Consider the following 27,493-nt stretch of genomic DNA (forward strand, 5'->3'; position numbering starts at 1 on the left):
CATTTAATAGCACAGATCATCTGTGGAAGTGTAGACAACTCTGTTTCTCCCCCCCCACACACACACACACACACACACGCACACACAATTAGAGATCCCCGAGAGGTAAACTCAAACTGTGCATCTGATGCAATAGTTAGCAACATCCCCGCAGACTGCCACAGCCTTTACCTCCAGGATTCATCTGCGTGGGCTCCATCAATCCGACAGAGAATATAGTGCCAACCCCCATCTGTAAATACAGCTAATCGCCTGCAGCCAAAGGGGAAATTACATCTTTTCTCAGTGCAAGTGTGTTCATCTTCGTGCATTTACTCTAAACACTGTGGGAGCTCCATCAAGCCGGAGCACTGAAGGCTGAATTACAACCATACTGATACAACACCCAAGGCAAGGAGCCATAGAGTAGAGTAGAGTAGAGAGAGAGATTGAGGTGACTTTGAGAACTTTCCGTATCAAGTCCATTTTCTTTCTTTTTTTTTCTTCTTCATTTTCCTGAAACTTCTCACTTCTGCTTTCGACAAGATCAGCCGCGGCCCTTTCAGTGCATGTGGTGAGGCTGTCGAATTCAGAAATAGCCTCCATGGTCAGTGTACATGTGTGAGAGCAATTGTTCACATTGTGTACCTTTATAGCTACAGTCTTATCTACATCTCAACAGAATAAGGGCTACACCTTTACTAACACCCCCCCCATCAAACCCCAACCTCACACAGAACAATAAGGCCTCTGTAACACAAGTCACAGACTAGAAGTTGAGGTGTTTGCGGTCCAGCGTACATGAAGTCTACACAAAGTTAATATTAAATGTTAATTCCAAAAAATAAGGCAGATACTGCACATGTAACTTCTGTTATAACATGTTTGCAGTGGCAATAACAAAAATAAGTAGGATGCAATGGTAATAAATAAAAGAGCATCCCAGGTAAACTGTGACAAAGCTAATTAGATTCAGAGAGTCCGAGGAGCTGCTCGAGGAATAAAAGGTTGTATTCTACAATGAAGAGGGGCTGAGCTGAGGCGGCCGCTGCTGCAAATTCCTCAAAAGTTATAGCTGTAATGCACACCTGCCGTAGTCTCATCTTGCACAGGAAATAACTGCAGGACTTGGATTCACATTTGATTTTGCTTTATTTTATTGTGTCGGTTGTTTCTTTTTGTATTTGGTAAGAAGACAATCAAATGGCCTGTTGAAAAGTAGCCTACTATATAATCCTTTAATCACTTTATGAGGATAAGAGGATCATATCAGAGGAAGTAGGCTAATCTATTAGCACAGGAAATACAATATGGACATGTTTTTGGAGAATAGGCCCTAGAAGTTAATGCATTTAGTATAATTTCTGTATTTCTATAATTGAATTCGGGCACAGGTTGTGATTTTTGTAGAGTGGTGCTGCACTGTTTTCATGCCCTTTGTCCTGTCACGGTGTTTTGAGTGCAGTCAGTGCAGCTCTGCCTCTCTCCCGTGCAGGAGCGCGTCCACGCATTGTTTCCGAGGATCCAGGAGAAGAAGAAAAAAAGTCCATTGTTGTTGCGAAGTTTTTAATCTGGGGATTTAAAGCACATCACATGCTCAGACTGAGCAGCAGGGCGCTCTACCACAACAGGCAAACTGCTGCATGTTGGGGAGGAAAACACTATTCATCCCGACGGGACCGAGGGGGAAACTTTTTTTTATTCACACTGCAATGCCAGCGCTACTTTTTGGGAGTTTTGCACCACCGGAGAAGTTTTAATCAAAGAGTCCGACCCGGGAAGGATAAACTTTTTTTTTATTCTAGAGAAACCTGACATTGAGGATAAAGATGACGCTCAAGTACAGCCAGCGGTGTCTGATAGTTCTGTCTTTACTGGGGATTTTATCGGCCATCATGTCTGTTTTATCGGTCATTTTGATTTTCCAGCTTCAGTCTCAACAGACGGCCATGAAGGAGTCTCCCCCGTCCACCTCCTTGCTCGTACCGGCTCAGATCTGGGCCGTCCTGCTGCCCGTCTCCACGGTCCTCTCGGCTCTATCCCTCAGCCTTCACTTAAGCTCTGTGGTGGTCTGTCTCCTCCACAGCTACTTCTCCACAGAGGTCTGCAGAGGAGAGCAGGACACTGAAAGGTATTTAGTCGGCATGTAACGCAGGTCGTCTACCACAAGTTTAAAAACAACAACAACAACAACAAAACACCTGCGGCGTCACTTTCAGCCGCTTCACTCACTTGTTCAGTGAATAGTTCAGAAACAGCTAGTTCCGGTCGGTTTTGAAGGCGTAAACGCACCTGTAGTCGCTTTATAGGTAATTGCTATGTTAATACGCGGCTGGAAATCAACTGTTATACTGAAAAGCGACCTTTGGGGCAAGACTGTGTGCGTTTTAAAACAAGAAATAACATGTTTCTCTAACAAACAAACACAAAGTTTGAATTTATAAGCAGTAAAACCGACCATAGCTCAATTCAGGTGGTGTTGTGCTAACAGTGAGCTAGCTTCGGTGGCTAATTAGCAAATATTGGTCAACACTTTCGCTTACTGGTGTTACATTACTCTACATTTTAGCATTAATAGTATCCTGTAAGTGTAATTTGTGGCCACTGTGGCTACATAACTTTGTATTATTTCACTTTAACTACTTGTTCAAGTGAAGTGAATATAACCCCCGTGTTATGTAATGCAAATCCTGCAGCCTAATAAATCCTACTTAAATTTGACACTATGTTGGAGGAATACTAATCCAACTTCATTCTCATTTTTGAGGCTGTAGTTTGTGTGGTGTTCGTCCATGTATGAAAATGAGCAAACTTTTAATATTAAGGCAGAGCAAAACAAAACCACCACAAAGTACAGCCTCAAATAAACCCCCAGAATTTAATAAATGCCTCACTAAAACATCATGCTTTAAGAAAGGTAATAATTATTAAATGGCCCTAGAGTCACTGTTGCTGAAAGTGGAAATAACATTTTATTTAGTCAGTGTTTCTTCCTGCGCCCACACGATCTTCTTTAATTGTTCTCCGTAAACCACAACAGATCCTGGTGGACTGCATTAAATTCCATTAAAAGAAAACACAGTTTCAGAAGTATAAAAGAGCCTTCCTTATGTGTCGGAGTGCAGAGGCCCGTACTGCAATGCGGTTGGCCGACCCCCACCTCTCAAGCCCTATGAATCCCATCGAAACAATGGCCTTCCTCTCATTATTCACCCAGCACACGGCCTCTAGCTGGCCCTTTCCCATGTCGGTTTACAAATCCAGCAGCATACCCCAGGACCTCCCCACTGACAGACGGGTACATTCCAAGAAAATGTGAATACTAATGAGCTTTTCATTTAAACATACCCAGATAAACAATAATCACATGTTTTAGGACTTAAAAAAAAAAAAAAAAAAAAAAAGGACCATGGAAAGTTGGATTGTATTGTAAAAAAGTTGTAATGAACCGACACGAAAGAAAATTGTCAACACAGAAATTGTCAATTTATGCACCGATGAGAATATCAAAGTAACAGTGTAAACATGCCTGAGCCACAACATTGAACGTACAACATTTGTTTCCACAGAGCAGACTGGTTCCTTTTAGATAGCAGAGCTGTGCGACACGTGGCTATTGGACTGTTCTGCCTCGGGGTTTCTGTCTACTTGGCAGGTAAGAAAAAAAAAAAAAGGAAAAACATATTTTTAAAGATTCTGTTGCCCGATCTGGCATGTACGTACATTTAATCCTGAAATAAAGGCACCTGTTATTGCCTTCTAGCGCACATTTGTATGTTTTCCTTGTGCAAGTGTGTTTTATAATTTGCATGCAGGGTACTTATAAGCCTCTAATAAACAAATTCACAAAGACTAGTGTCCAAAACACTGGCAGTGCAGTGGATTTTAAACACCCGGGGCAAAAACCAGCACTGCTGCTTTCTCTCTGGTCCGTCCAGCGAGTCCGAGAGAACAATGCATTCTTTGAGCAGCGTCCATGACTTAAGTGTTGTTAATGCTGAACCTGGCAGCGCTGTGTTGCTCTGTTCCACTGAGCGGCTTGTACTAGAGGGGGGGGGGGCAGTCACTCCATTGTGATGAGGAGGCGTCTCATTTATGACGCCCACTTCAGCCTCAATCAAGATGTAGCAGAGAAAGGGGACTGTAGCAGAGAAAGGGGACCGTAGAAGCAACGCCACCGACTCAGGAAGTTGCGTCACATCCCAGCGCTGTGCTTTTCTCCCCCTTCCTTGCCTGACTCCATGGTCCTTTTCCTGCAGATAAACACAAGAACAACTTAACTAAGAATAGCCGGCCTTTAAATGACATTCCAACAACATTAAACACTTTTTTAAAGCATCCATTTGCTTGGATGTGCAGCAAGTAATGTGAAAATAAAAAATGTAGCAAAAACTAGCAGCAAATCCAGATGAAAGTAAAAAGTAACTTTTGTTTAAAAGTAATTAGGCTCTTTAATAGATTAACATTGATTTAGTGTTTCTGTGTGTATCAATCCTCCGTTTCCTTCTTTTCCTCTGCAGCTATGTCCATCTTTATGCTCCTCATATTTGAAGTGGAGACGGGTATGGCGAGCGCTTGCGTACTCTCCTCTGGGATCTTCGTCTTACTGGTTGTTGTGATCCACACTCTGGTCAAAGCTTCTCGCGGCGCCAAGCACCATCACAGCGACCACCTCGACACCCTCTTCCAGAACGACCACGGCGGCAACACGCCCGTCTCCCGACACCGCGAGCTCAAGATTGGCGTGGACAAACCGCGGATGCACCGCAGCCAGTCTCACCTCCAGCAGCCGATCTCCTACCCTCAGTGTGGCAACCTGAGACAGCAGCAGTACCAGCAGCAGCAGTACTCTCCTGCCGGAGGCTCGCAGGGCCACGCCAGCGATAAAGACGGCTACAGCAGTGGAGGCAGTGGCTCCCGAATGCACAGGACCCTGTCTACTGAATCTGGTCTACTGCAGGCCCAGGCTAAACCCTGGAACGGGGTCAACAATGAGATGAGGAGTGTCCTCGCACGCAAGTCAGGGATTTCCGCGAAAGACTCTACTCTTGTTTGACATGGAAGCTGAGCTTGTGGTTAAAGACACTGCTGACCTTTACGCATCAAGCACAAGAGGACCGCTAACACAAGTGTGGATTCAAATAGATGTAGAACTGTCAGTTTGTACCTTTTTACTCAGTATGTTCATCCTAACTGGACCTTTATCAACTGATTTCTCCTGTTCGGATTATAAAGAATTTTAAATTTGATGAAAAAACATATTGAGCACAGCTCTTGAATAATGTGTAGTGTTTTGGTGAATGAGCTTGATTTCAAACTCACCAGTGTTGCCCAAGTATCAATCTGGAAAACGTATAGCTTCAATTGTAATAATGTGAATACTTTATTCTGCTGTATATGGTGGCTTTTTGCCAAATATTTGTGCACAATGTGCAGTTTTTGTTATGTATTCAATATTTCATATCAACTAATTAATACACTTTAGAAAATATAATTCAGTTTGAAAGCAGGATGTTTTTCAAGACCTAAAAAGGAGATTAAAATAATGTTTACAAAAGCTTTAAATGTCATTTAAATGCACATTTCAATCACTTCTGTAAAAGAATATACATAATACAGGCCTGAATGTGATTATTATTATGATTGTCTGGAGGAAATACTAACCTTGGACACCTCAGTCCAGAGGTCATGAGGAAGTGGAAGGGGCATGTGGAGCAGAGACAAGGGGACTGGGAGAGGGGGTCACATCATGTAAGCTTCATGCAGGTGTCAGTGGGGGAAATAAAAAGACAGCAAAGACAAATAAAACTGAAAACATGAAGCTCCAATTAACCACAAAAGAATAAATATTTTGCAGTTATTGGGCTATTAAAGTGGCATAAACTGAAAGGAAATGATGTATTTGCTGGTGTCCCAAAATATGAACTGATACAAAATATTATTAAGTATTAAATAAAACAAAACTGAAACAAAGGTGATAATAACAACAAAGCTATGATGTGCTGCAAAGAATGAATACAAAGAACAGAGTCACTTTTGTCTCTCACTTTAAGTTAATAATGCAGAGAGATTTGGGGAAATGTGAAAGTACAAGTGGCTCTTTGACACTTTTGGGGTCGGTGGTGTGGCCAAAAAAATAATATCCCTGAATTATTATTATACACTTGTTCAAATAATTATGTCAATGACTATTTTTCACTTGGACCGATAATTGTGTTAAACGACTTCTAATGATGACTGTCCCTCAACAGGCACAAGTATAACCCTAACACTTGAGAGATGAGGCCATTGAGTTCTGTAGATAGATGTTCCGTTACTTCTCAATTAACCTTTTCTAATGGATTATACCCACAGGAACCAGAAAAATGGAGGTGCATTCCTATGAAGCAGCTATAACAATGTGTCGTATACGGAAGAGTTGAGATAGATACCAGCCACGAGAACTGACGGTGCCGCTGTACAAATGTTGGTCTACATCTAAATTGGAACATTTTGTTGCTTTCATATTTCCCCTCCCTACACATCGGACACGCCGGGTCTCACTCATGTTCACTGCTGCCTCCTACCTGCGTCCTTGAGAGTTGCTGATCTGTTCCTTCATGCTGATGGCTTGACGGAGGAGGCCGTCAATGTTTTTGAAGTACAGGCTGCTGTTCGTCATGCTCTTCACGGCACTGCAGAAACAACAACAACAGATCAATGAAAGTGTTAACAGTCATGACTTGACAGCAGATATGTAGGCCTCTCCTCACCTGCATGCATACTCTACAGAGTAGATGGCTCCTTGACTCTGCTCCTCCCAGCTCTGCATGTCAGTCTGTGTGAGGAATTACAAAAAATGAAGATACAACCATCAAATATTCAGGAAAATGTAAAACAACAACATTCAAAGTTAGAAAAAATATACAAATGCCAGACTCTTTGATCCTCTGATCTGAGAGGTCTCAGAGAAGAATAAGGGGTTAACACTTTTGAAAAGTAAAGTGCAGCCATACCATAAAGGGATTTATAAATAATTAATAGAATCTTCAACTGAATTCTGTAACAAGTGGGGGGCCAGTGTAATTCGTCTGCAGGACCAGAGTGATACGTTCCCTACGTCGAGTGTTTGGGAGAAGTATTGCTGCTTCATTCTGCACCAACTGTAGTAACTGCTGCATCGTTTAGGCGAGTAAATGGATTACAGCAGTCTAGGCTGGAGGAAAGGAGGATGTGGATGATTTGTTCAACTATGTTTTTGGGGAGCGATGGTAGAAATAAATACTGATAATGAGAGGAAGTAATAGAAATAAAAAATAGGAAGTACATATACTGAAAATAAGAATAGAAAATAAAACTATAGAAGAGCATTTGGAGTCTAAGTAATGGTACTCAGTGTTTGTCTGTATTCATTTAATAGAATATTGTGCACTTTTTAGTTTGTTTTGCCCCTTTAACTTGCTTTTTATTTAGTTTTTTCTCCAACAACATGTCACAGGATGACTACCTTGTGTTGCACCAGCTCAGGCAGCGACCTTCTGACGTGTTCCTGCAGTCTGTAGAGAGCCACTGACGGCTCGTTAGCCAGCACGTACATGCTCTCCGTGAATTTGTCAGACACTGTGTGATCAAAGACGTGCAGACAATACACGACCCATATCACAAAAAGAACACAATCAACGCCCAGCATCATGGGACATGGACAAACAACGATGTAAACACAATGCTGGCGTTGTAGCTTTAGCTTAGCGGCTAACTTGAGCTAACTAACTAGCTACTAGCTTAATTGCAGCGCTGCAAGCTAACAATGAGGTAAGTATCATTCCGATTCATTTGTTTACCTCGTCTCACTTTCAGTTGCATCTCCTGGTCCTCCATAGTGCAGGTAGGTAATGCCAGTCAGAAATAATAACAACACAATGCAGCTGTACGCGACTTGTGTCAGCTGATTCTGGCTTCTTCCGTGTTGTTGTTGTCATGTGTCACACGATAATATTCCGGGCGGAAATATCGATTAGGAGAAATCAGTTCTTCCTCGAAAATAGTGCCGAACGCTGTGATACGTGACACGGGTTGAATCAAAGCGTGTTTCTTCTAATAAAATAATGTATTAATTAAATAGCTAATTAACTGAGCGATACGTAACGTTAATGTACCTTCGGTACACTTCCATGGCCATCAACACACCCGTCGTGCAACTCGAAACAATTTACTTTCAGTTTTCTCGAAAGGAAGTTGGCGCAAATTAGACTGTGCGGCTCTATGTGGTGAGTGGACAATGCAACTGGCTTTTTAATGTACTTTTATCTACTTTTTCCTTGAGGACAGAACCAGGTTATTTAGTAGTTCATGACGTGTTTATGTTGCAGTGATCATGGAGGCCAGAGGTGATGAAGAGGTTGCAGATGGCCAACATGTTCAGTCATCTAACGCTAATGTTTGTCCATCTGACTCCAGAGATGAGGGGTCCAATGGTATCCGTGCCTTTTTTAAACTTTTAATATACATGTTACCCGATGTTTGGATTGCTTTCACTGAACATGTCTGTGGTTCGTCTTCTTGGGCCAGTGTCTCCAGAAAACATGGATGTGGATGAAGAGGGTTTGTTCATCCACCCAACCACTCTGACCAACAAGCAGCGTGGGAACGAGGTTACAGTGCGCCCAGCAACATTAGACGGTGAGTTCTGGCAGAGATGCTCTGGTGGCAAAGTACGAACAAAATTGTGTGCAACACAAGTAGTCGTGGTATTTAACAGTGTTGGGAAAACTACTAATTACTTCAAACTACAAGAAGTTTAGCGACAGTAAAGCTACCGTAGTAATAAGTCTAGTTTGGTTACTTAAAGCTACTTAGTAGTTTAAACTACTTTGTAAAAAAAAAAGAAAAGAAAATATAATATAAAAGCTGAAGTGATTTTATTTGTGTGCACACTTGTTCACAGGTCATACATAAACCAAAATAATAAATTAAATACTTCACCAAACATATTTAACTTAGACCATTTGACCGGCTTCAGCACTAGTCTAAAAAAAATATGGGCCCTGTTGTCTTATTCATCAGTTTTGTGACACCTTGTAACTTTATATCTGCACAAAGGTGAAAGGTCAAGTGTGGGGTGGTGACTTATGGGGACAAATGCAATGAAATAAAGGAGGGCGGGTCAAAGGGGGTTTCGGCACTATGTAAAATAAAAAATAATTTCCTTTTATGGCCCAAAACTGTTTGCAGTTTCAGTAGTTAACTTAAAAAAAATGGCAAAAAGAAATGTAATTAAACAACTTGATTCACTATGCAAATATAAATGTTGTTGAAATACCAGCAAGCTGCAAAATACAGTTAAAAAAACTAGTTTACTCCCTAACACTGGTATCTTCCCTGTCTTAAGCAAATGAAGTCAAATCAAATTTTTTTTCCATCAGCTCTGTCCATCCACCAGTTGGCAGCTCAAGGCGAGGTTTCACAAGTGGCTGCACACCTGACTAAAGGTGAGAGATCTGGATGTCACTCAGCAGTATAACAGAATGCAAATGTTGGGCATTAAATCGCAAAAAAAATTCCCACTGATGTGCCGTGACCCGTTTGATATTTGCAGACGGTTCGCTGCTGAGCAAACAGGACGAGCGTGGCTTCACGCCTCTCATGTGGGCCGCAGCGTTCGGAGAGAAAGCGGTGGTGGATTTCCTCTTGGAAAAGGTTAGAAAGCGAGCGACTGCCGTCCAGAAAGACGTGTCAGAATGCACTCTCTCTCTGATGTTTATGGGATTTGTTTGTTTTGTTTTTTAGGGCGCAGATCCCAAAACCATTGCGAGGGAGCGAGAGAGCGCCCTGACACTGGCCAGCTCTGGAGGCTATGTGGACATTGTTGAGTCTCTTCTCAGACATGGAGTGGACATTGACACCTTTGACTGGGTACATTGACTTTCTTTACATCTGACATGTCATCACAGGTCCACAAGATGAATAATTGACATTCAAATATAACTACAATGTGATCTATGTTTTGTTTTATTTCTCAGAACGGTGGAACTCCTCTTCTTTATGCCGTGCGAGGGAACCACATCAAATGTGTAGAGGCACTTTTAGGTACATTGCGTGTCTATGATGTCAAGTCCTGATCAATTCTGTTTCAATGCTTTATTAATTACTGTCCTCTCTTTCAGCCAAAGGGGCAGACATGACGATTGAGTCCGACTCTGGATACAGCCCGATGGCCTTGGCTGTAGCCCTTGGACACAAAAAGAGTAAGTCTTGTCTTATTATACCTGACAAATATGTTTTTCTTTTCATAAAAGGTTACTGTAAAATTGTTTTGCTGAATCCACGTTCCTTTCTTTTGTTTCCTTAGTTCAGAAAGTGCTGGAGGACCATATCCTGAAGCTCTACAAGCCACCAACGTGACACTAGTTCAAAACTGGAAAGGGCAGCCGGACGCAGTTGATCTCAGACAACCAGCGGTGGTGAGATGACCAAGACCCCAGTCCCAATAACAAGGCACTGTAATAGATCGGTGCATATGCAGAGACATTTACACGGGGGAATCTACATTTATTTTCTAGTTTATTCCATTTGTATGCTTTCTATTGTATGTATTATAATGTACAAAAACATACTAAGGACTAAAATGCAGTTTGTTTGGCTGAAAGGCAACAAAAAAGGAATGTGAACAAGTTTTTAATAAAAATGTATATCTGAGAGCGACAGATCCCTGAGAGCGTCCATACCAAAAAAGGCCACATTCACATCAGTTGATGGAGGTGGCGGCACAGATGACATGTTTCCCTTAAGTGCCACCACACCGTCGTGCATCCTGTACTTTACTCAGGAGTCATTTCCTCTCTCACGAGCAGAATGAAAAAAAAAACAAAAAATGGTCACGAGGCTCTTTCTCCCAGGACGTCCAAGGAATAAACAATTATCCTCCCAAAAAAGTCGGCACTATTCTCAAACTTTATTTTTACTTTGTCCACTGCAGAGGCCTCCTGTATGGGAAAGCTGTGGGTGTGGAGTTAAGAACAAGATAAGCATGGCGATAATGAAAAAGCATGTCCAGGACAAATATTGTTCGATACTTATTATGAACCATCTACAGCTTTAAACAGGAAACGCACTGCTATTTGTAGAGTGACAGGTACAGCTAAGAGCTGCTGTAACAACCCTGCTGATGACAGGCTGCATTTAAATGTATAAAAGCAGAATTGCATTTTCTGTTATGCCAACTATCTGGTTAAACTGGTCTGATATAGTGGTTTTCTTCAGTCTAAAGATTATTTTTGTAACACATGATCAGTGGTTGTGAATTATGATCAATGCAGTTGATTGAATAGTTTAAAAAGGACCAGTGTGTAAAACTACGGTGGCCTGCAAGGAACGTACAAAACACGAAAAGGCACTCTCGAGAGCCAGAAATCACACGATGATTCTTAGTTTCAGGTGATTAAACACAGTTATGAATATTATATTATATTTCTGCTAATAAATCACCCTTAATCCTACACACTGTACCTTTAAATATAATATAGCTACATTGATTACTGGTAAATAATGATGTGTTGTAGAAAATAAAAGGTTTACAATTTTAAAATGTTACTCCACTATTTAGCATTGAATCAAAAAAAAAAAAAAAATCCTTAACAGGTTTACCAATCAAATCTCTGTAAAATGCTGCACAGTAAGAGAAGGATATCTGAAGAGAGTTGTCGTCCTCTGGATAAAAATGGCTGATCTCTGTAAAGGCTCCATCTTTTGGGCAACCTGCGGAAAACACAAATGGAGAATCATTCACCTTATCGTCCCACATCTAACATCTTGTCTCTAATAGAAACAAACACTGAAATAAGAGGGCGATGGATAATCACATCAGGAAACGTATTTGCGACGAGGCTTACAGTCGGAGAACCTGCGAGATTTACCGTCTAGTCTGCATGTTTTTGCCGAGAAGCCTCCCTGGAACTGGACCTTTAACTCAGACACCTTGACCGATTGGGGGAACTCCAGAGACACCCACTGACATTCACCCTGTCAAAGACATGACGCTGATGACTCACAAGGAAAGTAAACATTTAGGTGCCCGAGTATATTTATTTCTATCCCATCCTACAGCAGAATCAAAGCAGGTTTTGTATATCTAGTGTGGAACGATTACTATGTACGTGTTAATCAGCTATTGTGCATACTAACAGATGTTTAATTTTTGAGCGTGCTGTCCATGCACATTAGTCTCCCACAATGCAATGCAGGAAAAAAGGAGCTGCAAAATACTAAAACAAATTGTGGACAGTGGTGAAACAAGATTCAGAGACAACTAGTACATTTTTGAAAACAAAAGCAAACATTGTGCACATCTGGAGAAGTTTAAGAATATACTGTATGAGTTTAAGTATTCTAAAGTCGCAGAAATGATAATTTCCTGTTCGTATAAAACTATTGCATGTCGGTTTCTTGTATATTAACTGCAAAAATACTATGAGAACTTTGGAAGCATTAAAGTACTTGAAATGGACGTAAGAAAGTACAATACATGTACTATGATACAGCTGTATTTCTACCTGGTCTGAGTTCCAGCACGTCTCTTCGTTGCAGTCGAACATGTACTTCTTTCCAAACTGCTTCACGTCTCTGTTGAGCACTGAACTCACTCTGAAAAAGGAAACAATCCCAAACAAATCCCATTTGTCAGTTTACACGTCTACTAGCTAAAAGGGAGGCTGCCATATCGTTACAGCAGAACATCTACGAGTCGTTTTGTGTTGTATTAATTAGAGACAGCCGTTTAAAACACAACAGTTAAGTCCATTAACTACGTCTTAATGAATAAACATCATTCTTTATTTTTACCTGCTCTGAGTTTCGCTGCAAATCAATGAGGATGCCATGTCGAATTTTTAAATTACAAATCACCGTAAAGCAACTCTGTACTTTTTTCTTTGTTTTACGACAGTGTCGTTAACGGGCGGCTTGTTTCTGTTCCCGCCACTAGATGGAAATCACGTACCGTCCAAATTGTTGAATGGCGGTTGTAGGCTTCTCATCTTCTTCTAAGTGTCCCGTCGGCAGTTCGTAATGAATATTTAAGAGCATAATCATTAAATTTAATTCGACTCTTGCTACTATGTGTGCGCAATAGTCTGGCTAGTAAGGTGCTACGTGCTGTTCTCCTTCGTAGTAGGACCGTTTTGCCCTGCGTGCTGTCTTCAGGAGACAACAAAGGTCAGGAGGAGATAAGAATCGATTAGGAAGAGAGGACTGGAGATACTGAGCCCAACAATAGGTGAGCCGATCTGCTTCACGTTTGCAAACTTCAAGTGAAGCATACAGAATGATAGAGGGAAAATACATATTTAAACGTTACATGTGTGTTAAGATAAAGCTGTGAAATATTGAGCTGAATCACAGCACATTGGATAATCCCATCAAAGAAACCAATACCAGCATAGTGAGCATATTCCTGTATCTCTCTTTCATAACCAGGGGAAGAAATAACACAGCAGACCAAATGTGTGTGTGTGTGTGTGTGTGTGTGTGTGCATGGTTTATTGCAGATAGAGAACTCCTGCTGAGGTTTTGTCACAGTGCCCCTCACTGCAGGTAATCAATAGGTCTGAAATACAAAACCTGATGAAACCCAGCCTCCATGAAAATTGCGCAGGGGACCGGGGATGACTGGATTGGCCCCCTTGCCCCTCCCACAATCAGCACCACACACACACACACACTTTGACTTTGTGAGCCTTGCACTGATGTCACAACGTTGGTTCATACTGCAGTTTTTTGTTTTTTTTACGGTCCCCCTTGTCGAGTCTGATTGAGTATTAAATTGTGATTTAAAGCGGCGGTGATATTCGTGCCGTATATGTGAGCGGCCGTGATGTATATCGTTGGGAGTTTTGTTGTTCATCAGAATCGCTGGCTCAACAATTAATTTGCCAGGTGCCTCACATTCTGGCCCGTCGCCATTTTGGACGCTCCAGCTGCCAAACCTCTCCACGAGGGCCTCGCATGGGGGACTTGTGTGCTGGCTCCATAAAGGTCCCAGGTGTGTTTAACCCATGTGGGCTGCTAATGAGGCCAAGGTGGGCTGCAAAAGGAGCACGGCAATCCTACTAAGAACCCACATTAGCTCTCATTGTGCCCAATAAAAGAATAGCAGGAGTGTAAACTGGCTTTTAGATTTAACGGACAGTCATGAGAGTGCTATTGATCTTCTCACCTAACCCTCGGGAAAAAAAGCATATCTCACAAAATAGCAAACTATTCCTTTAACTTGTGCCTAGTTCACACGCACACAGGAACACAATCCTAAAGCTACAGGCCTTGCTCGTCATTGTTGTCACTACGGATTTGATTACATGTCTCCAAAATCTCCAATGATTACTTTTGTTGTCTCGTGGAAAAGCCGTTTTTTGTTGACGTCTCCGTTCTAAAATGTCTCGGTGAACTTAGTCACAGTGAAACATTTCTGTCCTTTCTTCCCCGCTGAGTTTGTTAGAGGATTATCTTCACCTCGGCCACTGATGCGGCTTAAATCAGCCGCCTTTGTCACGTTTTCACCGCACCGGTTGCCGGTGCTCTCTTGTGTTTTTTGTCACCTCTGTTTCGGGGGTTTTGTCCCATGAGGCGCTGGATTAGTGGTGAGTAAACTTAACTTTAAACTTAACCCCAGCTGGCTTTTGGATCTCGCTGCAGTGACTCAGTTCCCATCAGGTACAAAGGATGTAAAAGTCTGAGTCCGCACCAGTCAACCCTGAGAAAATGGCGTTGCTATTTTACCTTTTAGAGGTTTATGTCAATAACGACACACTGGTCTTATTTAAACGAAACCTCTTTCCTTTACTTGAGTCTCTGCAGCAGTTTCTCCAGAGCACCATCTCCCTCACTTATTACCAAGAGCCTCTTCAAAACAATAAAAGCTTTTTATTAATCATCAACCAAACGTAATGTCATTTAAGTTGTAATGGCAACAGATTGCACCAGAAGTGTTCCATTTAATGGAGCTTCGGGAGAGTGTGCGTGAGCTGAAAATCCTTTTCATGGCCTCAATGTGACCATTAGATATTGTTTCATTGGAAACGTACGCACATTGAACCTGGATGATAGAGCAGCGAGAAAAAATGTGTCCATTCTAGTTGGGTCCTATTGTGCGAGCTGTCCTTTTGTGTCGTACATATTTCTGTGTAACGATGAGCATTAAGGCTACACTATCTGCAGTTTGCTTCCAGCGATCCTCTCAGGCCCTGGCAACAGAATGAGGGTCACTCTTCACAGATTTATTGCTCATTTCTTATTCATAATAATAGCGCGTTCTTCTCGAGAGAAGTGCATCGGTGTTAGGAAACAATTTGTTTTCCCCGCGTTACCCTTGGTGGCAATTTCAGTGCAATTGCTCACCAATGTTATTGAAAAAAACGAGGGCTTTCCTTTATTGTTCACAGATACCTGAAGAGAAGCAACGTCTGTCTCCGTGGATAGAGATGATGGAGACAAACAGCCGTACAGTCCCGTGTCGTGTGAAGTGGGTGCACAGGGTGGGTTGGCTGCATGGAGAAGTAAATAAGCGGATGCTTCCGGAGGTAAAGGAGTCACTGTGGTCTATTCCAGAGTTTATGAGCTGTGGGCACTTGTGCAGATTGTCTTAATGAGTTTGGTGATTAATGCCTGCGATGCTGTCAGTGGAGGGACACAGCTCTCTGGCTGGGGGCAGCACCACAGCACATTGAGCACATTGAGCACATTGAGCACATTGAGCACATTGAGCTGTCTCCTTTTTTGGTCCACGAGACAAACGGCCTCTGTGACTTTACTGGAACTTTTTTGTTTTTGTAGTTTAGTTTGATTACGTAGAAGCCCACGTGGGAAAAGTGAAACTTTCCGGGGCCACTGGGGAGTCAGTTGGTGTGAAAGTAGTTGGTCTCGTCACCGGTGGCGCACCTCGAGGCTTAAACAAAGACATAATGAACTTGTGAAGTTTGGTTGTTGGAATTTCTACCTGTTACATGCCTCACTTAGCTGTGGTTAATGATTTAACACACTCTCAACCACCTCAGGCCACAGGCAGCATCTTTTCTAAACTGGGTAGAGAGCGTTGGAAATTAGAACGACGCGATGCCGCTCGGTGCTCGTAAATCATTTAGTGCAGGAAGACAACATTTGCCGTTCTTTGGGGTGCAACTCGATTTAATAAAGCAGAAAATGGGCAGAAACGTGAGGCTCATCTGCCGACCGCTGCAGCAATCAACGCGGGATCTTGAGCCGTTTTTCTTTGGCAGAGATCCTCGCTCATCTGCATGTTGAAATGTAATGCACAACATGCTCCGCTGCCTTCATTACAAAGTTCAATCTCGTATCATTTATTCACTCGGATCTGATTGGCTGTCTGTGGCTCTGTTTGTGTGAGAGCCACAGACCTCTTGGTTTGGTGTTGTTCTCCCAGGCAGTAGGTGGACATGCATGCTTTCACAGCTTTAAATTACTGAGAGATTGATGGACGACTGGAGCGTAATTACTTAGCGTTGTGTCCGAGAGGTTGGACGCACGTTGCCTGCAGAACCACAGAGAGAATACACTTTGTATGCGAGCAAATAGAATGTCACAAGCAAATACAGACCACCAGTTTCACATATCGGTTTGAATTATTAAGAACTTGTTTACAAAGACGAGATATAGCAACACAATACTTGTGCTGCCTGAAGGAAACAGATCACAATGCAGGTTTCTGCCCACTCCTATATTGTATAGCTGAACACAGCATGTAGGAACTGCAATTCTTTTGTGTGTGTCCCCCCCCCCCCCTGGAGCTTTGCATCCCCGACTGTGGGCAGGGTTCATGAAGTGTGGCCGCGTCTGCTTCACGCTCGAGCACTCTGCTTGCTCATGATGTGGTTGGAGGCCCACAGGACATGCCTCGCTCGCCCCTCTCATCCGCCGCAAACGGTCGTGCCCAGGCCTCCGATTAACCGAGCGGGGAAATGGTGCCTTCGGGTAACGACTGGTGCACGAGCAGACCTCTCACAGGAGCCTCGCGGAGCCAGAGCGTATCATTTTACTGGCGAGGTCGGGGGATCTCACGGTTGAGGGAACTCCTCTTCAGGTTATTAAACTAGAACAAAAGCAGAGAAATTGTCAAAGATGTGATTTTTTTTTTTTAGCAATTACACGCGTGTTACATAGAGTAGCAGCGGCGTTGAAGACATGTTCTTTGCGGTCTTACACATCAACCATTCAGCTCTCCTCAACTCCAGCCGCCTGGACGAGGCGGAGGGCTAATCCTCGTACTTTGTATTCCAGCGGGCCGGAGCAGCTGCACGCTTGACCCCACTGCCCATCCTCTTAATCGCCTTGTCTCACTTTATTCGCAGCAACACACCTTGTGAACATGAGCAGCCAAGCATCAGAGCAGCGCATCGCTGACCCTCCTCCCCCCGGGTTTCCTCAAGGTAAGACACCGTCAGAGATCACTCAACACCTGTAGTCAGCTGTTGTTCTCCATGTCACACTGGATCATTGATGGTGAGGGGGCGGCTGACGATGTTGTTCAGATTCCCTAAACACTTGATGTGAGATGAGGCAGAACCCCAGAGTGCAGATCCCTTTAACTTTATTCATCTGCTCATTATAAATCAGGTTCACCACCACGAGAAGCTGAATCAGACTGTTAACAGTCTCCACTTGCACCATTAGTGATAATGTGCAAGTCACTTGTCTGAGCAACAAGCTGACGTACACCCTTTTAATTATACACTCAATTTCCGCCTAAAAGCTTTTTCTCGAGATTCTGTTTGCTGCGGATGGAACTTCACAGGAAGAGAAATGAAAATGGTGTGTGTGGGTGTGTGTGTGTGTGAGAGAGAAAGGGATTGAAACAACCATACTTACAACAGAATAAAAAAGGCTTCCAGCCACTGTAAAGTGAGGTTGTGTGTCTTTAGCAGCAGTATAAAGAGTAGTCGCTCACTTCATACTAAGAAATACTGGTATGTTGTGGTTATTTTACTGTAAAAATGCAAAAATAATGCTTTATAATAATGCATGAATACACTCATATTGTGCATCATGTAAATATAGACCCCCCCCCCCACCACACACACACTTTGTTTTATTTTTTCAATATTTGTGTCCAACATTTTGTCATAACTTGAAGGCTACCAAACATATCTTAGGGCAGTTTCATATTATACAGGGCTCGGCAGTAACAGCTGCCAGGTTGCCATTTTGAGAAATTTGCAACCAATGTGCAACTATATTAAACCGACAAAGAACCAGATGAACCTGAACGAAAAACAAGGAGGAAAATGGTCTTTGGAGGCGAAATATCCTGTTTTTATTTAACATTTTGAATTATCTAGCTGACGTACAACTGCATAGTATTGCAATCGCTCAAAATATAAGGTGGCAAAAAAGTGGCATCCATATCTTTATTGTCGGCAACCAAAAGCTGATGCCTGGCAACAACCTTTAAGAGTTATTGTTGAGCCGTGTTACGAAGGATTCAAGGACAATTTATTGTCATTATGCAACACAGGGTTGCACAAAAAAATGCAGTTGTAGCCAACAGTACGAGAACACACTACTATTTTATTTGTCATGTTTTTGTGGCTTAGCAAATGGGCTACAACTGCATTTCGTTGTGCAACCCTGTGTTGCATAATGATGATAAATTGTCCTTGAATCCTTTTCAACACCTTATATCATTACGATTAAATACATGATACAAACAATAAAGGTGCTTCGGCCTACTTGTTCTATAATAAAGCTCCATGGAGCAGATAGAGATACATTTCATCATGTTAAAAAGACCCACACACTCTATAACTATGGGACAAAATGAGTGTTGTGTGCTTAACTGAAAGGCGTTGCTCATACGTATATATGTCACTGGCTCTCAGACAGCTGTCACCCAACTCTTCTGTTTCTATCACGACAAAGTTTTCGACTGTCTTTCAGCTCTTTCTTTTGATTTCACGTCCTGCAACTTAACTGATTCGATTCAAACCATCTCTTTGAGATGCAGTAAGCAGCTGTTTTCAACAAGAAAAGGTCTGATTAGCCGGTCGTGTGCTACCTGCCCAGCATTTAAACAGCAGGATGACTAAATGAGATACGAGCTAGCGAAGCATTTAGCAGCTAAAGAGCACGATGTTTACCTCAGGAGTTAGTGGAGATCAAAACAAAGCACGACCGACTGCTGATATTAGGGTTGAACGTGTTAACAGGTTAGCAACCTAACATGTTAGCCCTTAACAAGTTAATAAGATTACTGTCAATGTGTTTACAGCATGTTGCTCTGCTTCCAAGGGGCAACAAAAAATACATAATGAATACGGGTTTAATGCAACTTTTCAGACAAAACATTTAGGAAATGAACACGCATCACTGTAGTTCCACATACATTCATAGATGCAAGATGAATCACCCGATCAGAGGACCACAGAACACCTCGAGAAAACACACATTAGGGGTGTAAGAAAATATCGAAAGTATCGCGATGTTATTTTGTTGGATGATGTATCGATTCTATTGAATTGCCAGATTCCTGCCAATACACAGCCCTGGTAGCTGTTCAGGTATACAAGGAATTTAAGGCATGTTAAAAAGAGAAAGTAGCGTATAAGTTACACCAACTTTAAATGTCTGTACAATGTATTTCATAGAAAGCTATTCCTTTTGCAATAATAACACCACAATAACTCAAAAAAGGAATGAAAGATTACCTCCTTCTGACCCGATAACAGAAGCATTAAGCTTTCCCTGCGTTTACGATTTATTAAACATAGAAGTATGGAGTTAAAAAAATTGAGGGGCAAATGAGGTAAATAGTTTTACTCGAGCACCAGACAGTAACTTACACATACAGCAGATAAGAGACAGGAGAGGGAATGATGGGGACAGAGACGATCAGCTCGCTCTCTTGACGTCGCGTCTCAGCATCGGAGCACCTGCGAGGTCAGAGGTCAGAGACGCGAGCTGGAAAACCGTTCACAGCCAGGTCGCGTGTAGTCTGGCTAACTGTTTCTACAACAATTTTAAAAAAAGATGGCACCTTCAATTAGGAGCTCCCGTTCTCATTACTGCTTGTTGTTTCTTCCCGGATGTGACAGACAGCAGCGGCAAACACCTGCTTGTTGTGTGTGTGTGTGTGTGTGTGTGTGTGTGTAGGTGTGCGTGTGCGGTCGATGGGGTCAGCTGTGTTGTGCTGACAGACGTACGTGTCGCTGCGAGTGTCGGGTGAGTTGTTATAGAGCGGAGCCGTCAGGAGGACGTATATACGTGTGCACACGTCTTCAGGCTGATGGGGTGCGATGTCCCGTTTGCTTTGCACAGCGGCACCGTTTGTGTGCCTGCATGTTGAAGTGTTTAGCTGCTGTCACATGGGCTGCCTCTCTAATCTGTGCAGACAGCTTTGTAATTGGAGCGCTGCATGGAAGGGGGGGGGCTTGCAGCTGATGGTACACCCACAGTCTGAAAGATGGAGAAATAATAGAGGTGGAGGATGGGTGTGTGTGTGTGTGTGTGTGTGTGTGTGTGTGTGTGTGTGTGTTGGGGGTTGAGAGTACAAGGACTGGCGGCAGAAGTCCTGGGGATCGGGGGCCTCGGTCCCCGTCGCCGAGGCAACAGCATCATTGTCTGGGTCGATTCACTCGTTCACCCACTCAATCCGGTCAAAACCAATTGAGCGCCTCTCTGAATGAATTCCAATGGCAGCCATAAGAGCCTTTCAATGCATTTCAAACGCATTTCAAACAGTTTCACTTTGAATTCCACCCCCCGCCCGCCCCCCCCCCTCCTCCTCCTCCATAATGTGGTCCTCTTCCTCTGGTCCCGGCCTCCTCTCCCGAGTACACCCACCGCACGGGAGATGAACTCACCAGACAGGTGCCATACTGCTCAGAATGACAATTTACCTTTTGGAAATCAGCCTCTGGCTCCATTGTGTTCCCTGAAATTGAGTTAGCCCATCAGCAGACACTCAACAGCTCCCTCTTGTCCCCTCCTCCCTCCCTCCATCTCTCTCTCCCTCCTTCTCTCTGTCTCCATCAGGTCCTTTTAATGTTTAAGCTAGTGAAGGAGAGTGCTTCCATTTCAACGTGTTCACAAAGGAAGCACATTTTTAAATTGGAGAAGTGTTGCATATTACGCAACTGTTCGGGAGATGTCGCTCATGAAGGTTGTAATAAAATGACCTGGACCATGTGCAAGTGAGCAGGCAGCGGTGTTCATTTCCACGACCACACGTGGTGTCAGTGCAGTCTGATTGCTCATTTCTATGTGATACCAAACAGACAGGGAGGGGGAGGGGGGGGAGGGGGGGGAGTCCCTCTGCGATAAAAGGAGGAATGACACCCTTTATAAAAGTAACTAAGCTCCAGAACTGTACTGGAAAACAGTTGACCAATTTTCCAGTAATTGAAAAAACATGAGAGAATAAAGTAAATCTTGTGTTTCTGCTTTTTTCCCTTTAGTTGAGAATCAACTACTAGCCTGTCTATCAGAGCTCCCTGATAGACAGTTCAGGATCATATTAATGTTCAAATAGCAGTTTATAGATGTGAGTTTTTTGAACAGGCTGCTCTGGGTTATGATGTAGAAACGCTGTGAACACAAACCTGAGTCACGTCACACGCAGGTTTCGATACATGACGTTGCTTTCTTCCCAACTTGTTCCGAACTGTTGTGGAGTGTTACATTTGTGAGCATGTTTGCTTTATTTGCTAAAGTTAGTGTGCTTGCCAGCTTGTTTTGGGCTAAGAAGGTTTAGGTTTGTGAAAGTCTGGCTAGAAGCAATGTTTATAAATGTGTGTTGAGAGAGTTGGATAATAATGAATGGGAAGGCGGGGTTTAAAAAACGATGAATGGGAGTCCAAAACAACGGCTAAATGCTGGCTAACGGTGCTAGCATCGTCTCTTCAAATGCAATGCTGCATTGTGAAGGTAAAACGGACTAAAACATGAAATGTTTAACTTCTAGTAGGAGTAGCTTCACAATGACGTAAGGTGCTGTTTATCTGCATTGTTCTATGATCAATCTTTTATCATTTCTAAGATTGTAAGAGATGATCTCATAGATAAGTCATAGCCGTAGACTCCACGTCTTTTAAATCAGACTTCCACAGAGAGGATCCCTGTCTGTCCTACCAGCTAGAATAGATCATCACCCTGAGAGGGAAAAGCAACCCCCTCGTCCGTGTACATCTCCAGCAGAGCTGACTAGCAGCAACTCTTGGGACATCATTCACGATCAGGTGAGGCCGCCTGCAGAGCTCTGCTATTGGCCAACAGAGACAGGGTCATCGGTCGAGCCTAATCAACTACTGCGTCAAAAAAAAGCCAACGAGTTGTCCATCAGGAGAAGCGGCCGAGAGATCCATCCGTCTCAGGTCGTCCTGCAGAGATCTACTGAACTGCACGAGCAGCACAACTAACCTAGTTACTGATGCAGTGAGGCGTTCAGGAGCGCAGAGGGACGCTCCGTTCACTTTGCAACCTTCTACGTCACTTATGGTTTCTTATAAAAAGGCCTGCTGCGTGGCGCGTTACCCAACAGTGACAGGAAAGCAGACGGAATAAGATTAATATGGCCGTTAGAGGCCACATTAAAGGCTTCGTATCTCTATTTGAGAAGGCAGGTCAGGTTGTTTAGCTGTATTTTGCTGCCGTCAGTCATTACGAAGCAGAACAGAGAGTTTACTCCGCTGTTTAGTCTTTGATCACACTAATGCACACCTCCTCTACAGAATATCAAGGAACAAATGGATATTCCTGTGGGAATGCTCGTGAATGTTCTACTTTAGAAAATGTTTAATCAGTTTATTCAGTCACTTTATGTCCGCGGTCAGTCGGCCATTCGTCATCAAAGGACACATTTTGTAGCTTCAGCTCAGTCCAGTGTTTGTTTATTTGTTTACCACAACCACTAGAGATTTAAAATGCTCCTTTTAAAATGCATTTAGAGTAAAAGCTGCGGATCTTTATCTGTATGCGTACTGATAATGACGAACATGTATCTTGAAGGCGGGTGCCATTTTCAAATTCTATGTTTTAGAATGTGATTCCTCTGTGTGCCCATGTCTACTAAAACTCCTTTATTGCATTCATTTAGCACTGATTCTGATGTGTGGAAGTCAGTTGAAGTGTTCTGTGATCAGGTTTCATCTGAAAGCACAGGATGTACACAGTATGTACATAGTATGTACACAGTATGTACACAGTATGTACACAGGTGTACTAGTTACGCTGCATTACACCGCAGTGCTCCAACATTCACGCGTGATCCTTGGTTGTTTTCTGTGATGTGCTTCTGCTCCTCTCTCTAAGTGGAAACCTGTGTTCTGTTGTGTGTTTTTTCTTCTCTCTCTAAATCACACGTGTCAAACTCAAGGCCCGCGGGCCGAATCCGGCCCGACACGTCATTTTATGTGGCGAATCCACCAGCAAAAAAAAAAAAACAATTATTTTTTATTTTGGAAAGAAAATAGTTAGACTTGAAAATAAAAGTATCCCCATAGTCGAAATTATGAGATAGAAAGTTGAAATTATGAGATAGCATGTTGTCTGTGTACCGACATTAAAACTATCACAACAGGTGGACAGGAGAGGGAACATCCCGTAAAGAGGTTTTCCAACAAGTGATTGAGTTGAAAAAGATCGACAAATAATCCCAAAATGTCCACGAAGAGAACAATTGATGCAGAGGGAAGAAGATGTAATGAAAGATGGGAAAGCGAATACATGTTTGTGCTTGAAGGAGAAAAACGGGTCTGTCTTCTGTGTTATGATGCGTGTCGGTGATGAAAGATACAATTCACGTCGGCATTTTGACACCAAACACAGAGCAAAATTTAGCCTCCAAGAAAAACATAAAATTGTCCAAGAATGAAAAGGCAGCCTGCAATCACAGCAGAATATATTTACAAAAGCTACAGCCCAGTGCATGCTTAAGGTATGTGAGCAGGTGAGCTCCGACCAGATACAGACTTTTACAAATGTCAGTTTGTGAAGAAACACCATCGCAGACCGAGTTCAGGAACTAGCAGCAATCTAACAACACAGCTAGCTAAGAGACGAGATACATCATCTATCAATGTTTGTAAGAGGCTCAAGGCAGACCTGACTCTCAGTGAGGAGCTCTTGGATGTAGCTGCCATGCACGGGACGACGGAAGGGAGGGACATTAGTGATGCAGAGAGGTGACAACAATAGCTTTGAACAAAGTTAATGTTATAACTTGTGTTTGATGATATTTGTCTTTGTTATTTTCTTTAAAAGTTTGATCTTTGATAGAGTAATGTGGGTTTCTTAACCCTAAATTAAAATGAAATGTTATAATAACAGAAATATGCTTAAATATAATTTTACATTTATATAACTGCATGTACAATATTTTTACACTTGAATAAACAATAATCAAATGCAGAGAGTTAGTTAACAATATGTTCGGGAGTAGTTACATTTATACAGTCTTAGAGTTACAACCGGCCCTTTGAGGGAAACTATGATGCTGATGTGGCCCGGAGTGAAAATGAGTTTGACACCCCTGCTCTAAATGAAACTGGAAGAGGATTTCTAAGTGCTAAAAAACAAAAGGGTCCGGACTGTCATCTAGAGTGTGAGTGGAAATGATCAACGAGAGAGCGGCTCATTACTTTCAACACGGCGTGTGCATGATTCCTCTCTTTGCGTTGCGTTGAATCCAGTTGGCTGCGTGTTTCACTGAAGGCGGTACCGTCACGAGTACTCGCACTGCACCCACAACACTTACAGCCAACATATTGTGGTGGTGGTTTTGGATCTTTGTGCTCCTCTTGCTTAGGTAAGTGAGCAGTGTATTTTAATTTGCCTTATTTAGAAATTAAGTAATTATATTAAATAATCAAAATAATTGTAATTTGTACGCCTACAGATACTTCTAGGCTTGTTATTGCTGGATGTATGACGTTGCTTTCTGTTAGATTAGCTCGGCAGAGGTTGAAGGAACACACGGATGTTCTCCTCGAGCACAGCTCACGATGAATGATCTGTGTCGACGTGAGCTCTATCAGTGTCACTCTCCTGCAATCAAACACCGTCTCAGACGGGATTATCTTATATGAGCCCCCTCGGGCACATTTTCAAAACGGGATAATTGTATTTTTCTGGTTTGTTCGCATTTCAGACTTTTCTTCCAGTATGCAGGTGCTGGAATCTAAATGCAATTACCGGAGAAGTGAACGGGAATGCTGGAGAGCAAAGTAATACATCAACGTCAAGCAGGACTGAGATCTGCTGGTGAAATATGGTTCTCTCTCTATCTGTAAAAATAAGTTCCCAACTCAGTCAAATGAAAATAAACTGCTTTATTTGCCAGCCACAGCCCATTTACCAGATGGTGGAGGTGGACGCTGGGTAAATTGATAAAAAGAAGAAGAAGAAGAAATAACTTGATGTACCTCACATCTGCAGGAAGCAGTGAAGAATATGCTTAGTCCCCACAGTCAGGCGCAGACATCACCATCCCAGACTCCACGTTCTTCGCCAGTGAATACGATTATAAAGGGAAATTGGATTTGCAGTTTCATCTCTGCAGAGACTGAGCTTCATGCTGCAGTTCAGAGGGAAGCACGTTGATGTGTGTGCTATAATATTAAAGCCAGCTCACTAACACGGAAATGCTCATTGCAACACAGAGCGGTTGTAAACTGGAATGATGATAGCGCTGGTGATAACGTTTTGCGAAACTCCCGAAGGATCCAAAAAAAAAGACGAGCATCACATGAAGTTCTGTTGTAAAGAGCACAAGTACCAGCTTCCTGTCATGTCCTCCCTCGCTCTCATATCTCTGCTCTCTCTCTCTCTCTCTTCATCATCACACAGCACCAAAATGCCATAAAATCAGTGACTACCGAACAGCAGACATTTTATTATGTTGATGTTCAATGAACTCTGTCAAATGATTGGCTCCCGGAGGAAAGTAATGGCATTCTTTTGGCTCACGCCTCTTATCTCCTCTCCACATCACCTAAACCACAGGCCATTTCCCTCCGCTCATGTACACCCTGTAAAAACCTTACAAGGGCCAGTAACCTGAATGGTGCTCGCTTAACTGAGACGTAGTGCAAATCTCACTTAAGAGACACAGATTCCAGCGTGTGCTCCAATCTCTTCAAAATAAACTTTTTGAGTTTACTTACGCAACAAAAGGATTCAGTTAGGTTCAGGAAAAGATGGTGGTTTGGGTTAAAATAAGTACGTTTGTTACATAAAATAACAGTTTGTCCACAAGTTGCGAAACAAAACTACAATAGTTACTAGTAGTATACCTTTCATATCCGATTCAATGTTATAAAAAGGCTACAGTTATCGGATTGATACGAACATTTAGGCTCAAAGGAGTACTGCAGATATAAATGTTAAAAAAAAAACTACAGAGGAAATTCTTCCGATTTATTTGGCGACCTTAATGAAATGTCCAGAGACTTACCCGTGGGTCCCGACAAAAAAAGAGTAAAACACCGAACTCTGAAGCTCAAGGTGACGTCTTCTAATATCTGATATTATTATCTGATATTCAGAAGAAACTATTTGACACATTTCAGAAGCTGGAACCGGAGAATGTTTGGCATTTTTGTTGCTTTAATTAATGACTAACAAGAAAGAAACATTCCTTTATTAGTCCCACAGTGGGGAAATTATTCTCTGCATTTGACCCATCCCTGTATATACTGTATATAGGGAGCAGTGGGCTGCCAATGACAGGCGCCTGGGGAGCAGTTAGGGGTACAGTGTCTTGCTCAGGGACACAGGACACAGTGCAGCTGAGGATTGAACCGGTGACCTTTCAGTTGGCGGATAACCCTCTCTACTCAGTAAGCCACGGTCGCCTAACTAAACAAAGCAGTTATCAAGATTGTTGTTATTCAGCATTTGTCCAGAAGACACACATATTTCCTAAAGTTCATATTTCTGATGTAGTTTGCAGAAACAGTCTTTCACAGCACCGTACATTGTCACATTATGTCAGTGGTTCTACTAACACGTATGAAGTACTCAGGGCTGCAGGGCTTTTCTATAGCAGCAGGTTTTAAGGAAAAACAATTCAAGACTCAATTATCTTTTTATTTATTCCTCTCCCTCATGACGTACACACACACATTCACGTAGCACAGCTGTGAGCTATGGAAGGAAAACTAACAGATTCTTAGACGCATTGTGTGTGATTGTGTTCTTGAAACATTAAACATCCAAAAAGCTCCTCATTTTGAATTTTAACATTGTGCTTTTAGGATAAAAGTTACAAACGAGTAGCCACAATATTAAAGACACAGAGATCATATCACGGTAGTCAATGATTTGAATTCTCTTGATGCTAACATTGGTCGAATTTGATCAAATGAAACGACAATAATAACTGGGCCCTTAGTCACATTAAAGCCACAGTGTAGACAACAACGACCCGCTACTTATGGAAAATGTGTTCCATCACAACATAGCAAGGCGTAGCATCATGAGTGGACATCCCCACCTTAGCCGTTCTTCAATTCTTCACGTGCACGCGTGCATGGCACGG

General features: G+C 42.6%; 4 protein-coding genes across 11 annotated transcripts; 2 read left to right on the forward strand and 2 right to left on the reverse strand.

The window, feature by feature from the left end:
• The first annotated feature begins 1,462 nt into the window (after window positions 1–1,462).
• tmem221 (transmembrane protein 221) lies at window positions 1,463–7,430 on the forward strand. Its single transcript, XM_031868395.1, has 3 exons — window positions 1,463–2,110; window positions 3,549–3,634; window positions 4,500–7,430. Exons 1-3 carry the CDS (start codon window positions 1,809–1,811, stop codon window positions 5,033–5,035), a joined length of 924 nt encoding a protein of 307 aa, XP_031724255.1. The 5' UTR covers window positions 1,463–1,808; the 3' UTR covers window positions 5,036–7,430.
• On the reverse strand, window positions 1,518–8,007 carry borcs8 (BLOC-1 related complex subunit 8). Of its 8 annotated transcripts, none has more exons than XM_031868402.1 (5): window positions 7,466–7,792; window positions 6,732–6,796; window positions 6,546–6,653; window positions 5,644–5,708; window positions 1,518–4,232 (listed from the first exon to the last, which is right to left on the reverse strand). In XM_031868402.1, exons 1-4 carry the CDS (start codon window positions 7,649–7,651, stop codon window positions 5,666–5,668), a joined length of 402 nt encoding a protein of 133 aa, XP_031724262.1. In that variant the 5' UTR covers window positions 7,652–7,792; the 3' UTR covers window positions 1,518–4,232; window positions 5,644–5,665. The 8 variants fall into 8 exon arrangements, 7 of the variants coding, with proteins under 7 accessions (XP_031724262.1, XP_031724259.1, XP_031724260.1 ...); XM_031868399.1 differs by having other exon boundaries at window positions 1,519–4,232; window positions 5,644–5,735; XM_031868404.1 differs by lacking the exon at window positions 5,644–5,708 and adding an exon at window positions 7,800–8,007 and having other exon boundaries at window positions 1,522–4,232; window positions 7,466–7,578.
• Window positions 7,437–11,441, forward strand: rfxank (regulatory factor X-associated ankyrin-containing protein). Its single transcript, XM_031868397.1, has 9 exons — window positions 7,437–8,225; window positions 8,328–8,432; window positions 8,527–8,637; window positions 9,381–9,446; window positions 9,554–9,654; window positions 9,745–9,870; window positions 9,978–10,044; window positions 10,122–10,202; window positions 10,307–11,441. The coding sequence occupies exons 2-9, from the start codon at window positions 8,333–8,335 to the stop codon at window positions 10,357–10,359; spliced, it is 705 nt and encodes a 234-aa protein (XP_031724257.1). The 5' UTR covers window positions 7,437–8,225; window positions 8,328–8,332; the 3' UTR covers window positions 10,360–11,441.
• nr2c2ap (nuclear receptor 2C2-associated protein) lies at window positions 10,618–12,859 on the reverse strand. Its single transcript, XM_031868407.1, has 5 exons — window positions 12,796–12,859; window positions 12,507–12,597; window positions 11,871–11,976; window positions 11,645–11,712; window positions 10,618–10,955 (listed from the first exon to the last, which is right to left on the reverse strand). The coding sequence occupies exons 1-5, from the start codon at window positions 12,831–12,833 to the stop codon at window positions 10,833–10,835; spliced, it is 426 nt and encodes a 141-aa protein (XP_031724267.1). The 5' UTR covers window positions 12,834–12,859; the 3' UTR covers window positions 10,618–10,832.
• Window positions 12,860–27,493: the final 14,634 nt, after the last annotated feature.

The sequence above is a fragment of the Anarrhichthys ocellatus genome, unplaced genomic scaffold, assembly GCF_004355925.1.
Source record: "Anarrhichthys ocellatus isolate YVR2014 unplaced genomic scaffold, GSC_Weel_1.0 scaffold42, whole genome shotgun sequence".
Taxonomy (NCBI): domain Eukaryota; kingdom Metazoa; phylum Chordata; class Actinopteri; order Perciformes; family Anarhichadidae; genus Anarrhichthys; species Anarrhichthys ocellatus.

Coding starts and splice junctions, on each gene's coding strand:
- tmem221 (XM_031868395.1), top strand. CDS start 1,809: ATGACGCTCAAGTACAGCCAGCGGTGTCTGATAGTTCTGTCTTTACTG. Junction 2,111..3,548: donor GGAGAGCAGGACACTGAAAG/GTATTTAGTCGG, acceptor TTGTTTCCACAG/AGCAGACTGGTTCCTTTTAG. Junction 3,635..4,499: donor GGTTTCTGTCTACTTGGCAG/GTAAGAAAAAAA, acceptor TTTCCTCTGCAG/CTATGTCCATCTTTATGCTC.
- borcs8 (XM_031868399.1), bottom strand. CDS start 7,651: ATGATGCTGGGCGTTGATTGTGTTCTTTTTGTGATATGGGTCGTGTAT. Junction 6,797..7,465: donor CTGAGCTGGTGCAACACAAG/GTAGTCATCCTG, acceptor TTCCTCACACAG/ACTGACATGCAGAGCTGGGA. Junction 6,654..6,731: donor TCTGTAGAGTATGCATGCAG/GTGAGGAGAGGC, acceptor TTGTTTCTGCAG/TGCCGTGAAGAGCATGACGA.
- rfxank (XM_031868397.1), top strand. CDS start 8,333: ATGGAGGCCAGAGGTGATGAAGAGGTTGCAGATGGCCAACATGTTCAG. Junction 8,433..8,526: donor CAGAGATGAGGGGTCCAATG/GTATCCGTGCCT, acceptor TTCTTGGGCCAG/TGTCTCCAGAAAACATGGAT. Junction 9,447..9,553: donor GGCTGCACACCTGACTAAAG/GTGAGAGATCTG, acceptor TGATATTTGCAG/ACGGTTCGCTGCTGAGCAAA.
- nr2c2ap (XM_031868407.1), bottom strand. CDS start 12,833: ATGGCATCCTCATTGATTTGCAGCGAAACTCAGAGCAG. Junction 12,598..12,795: donor TGCAGCGAAACTCAGAGCAG/GTAAAAATAAAG, acceptor TTCCTTTTTCAG/AGTGAGTTCAGTGCTCAACA. Junction 11,977..12,506: donor CGTGCTGGAACTCAGACCAG/GTAGAAATACAG, acceptor TGTCTTTGACAG/GGTGAATGTCAGTGGGTGTC.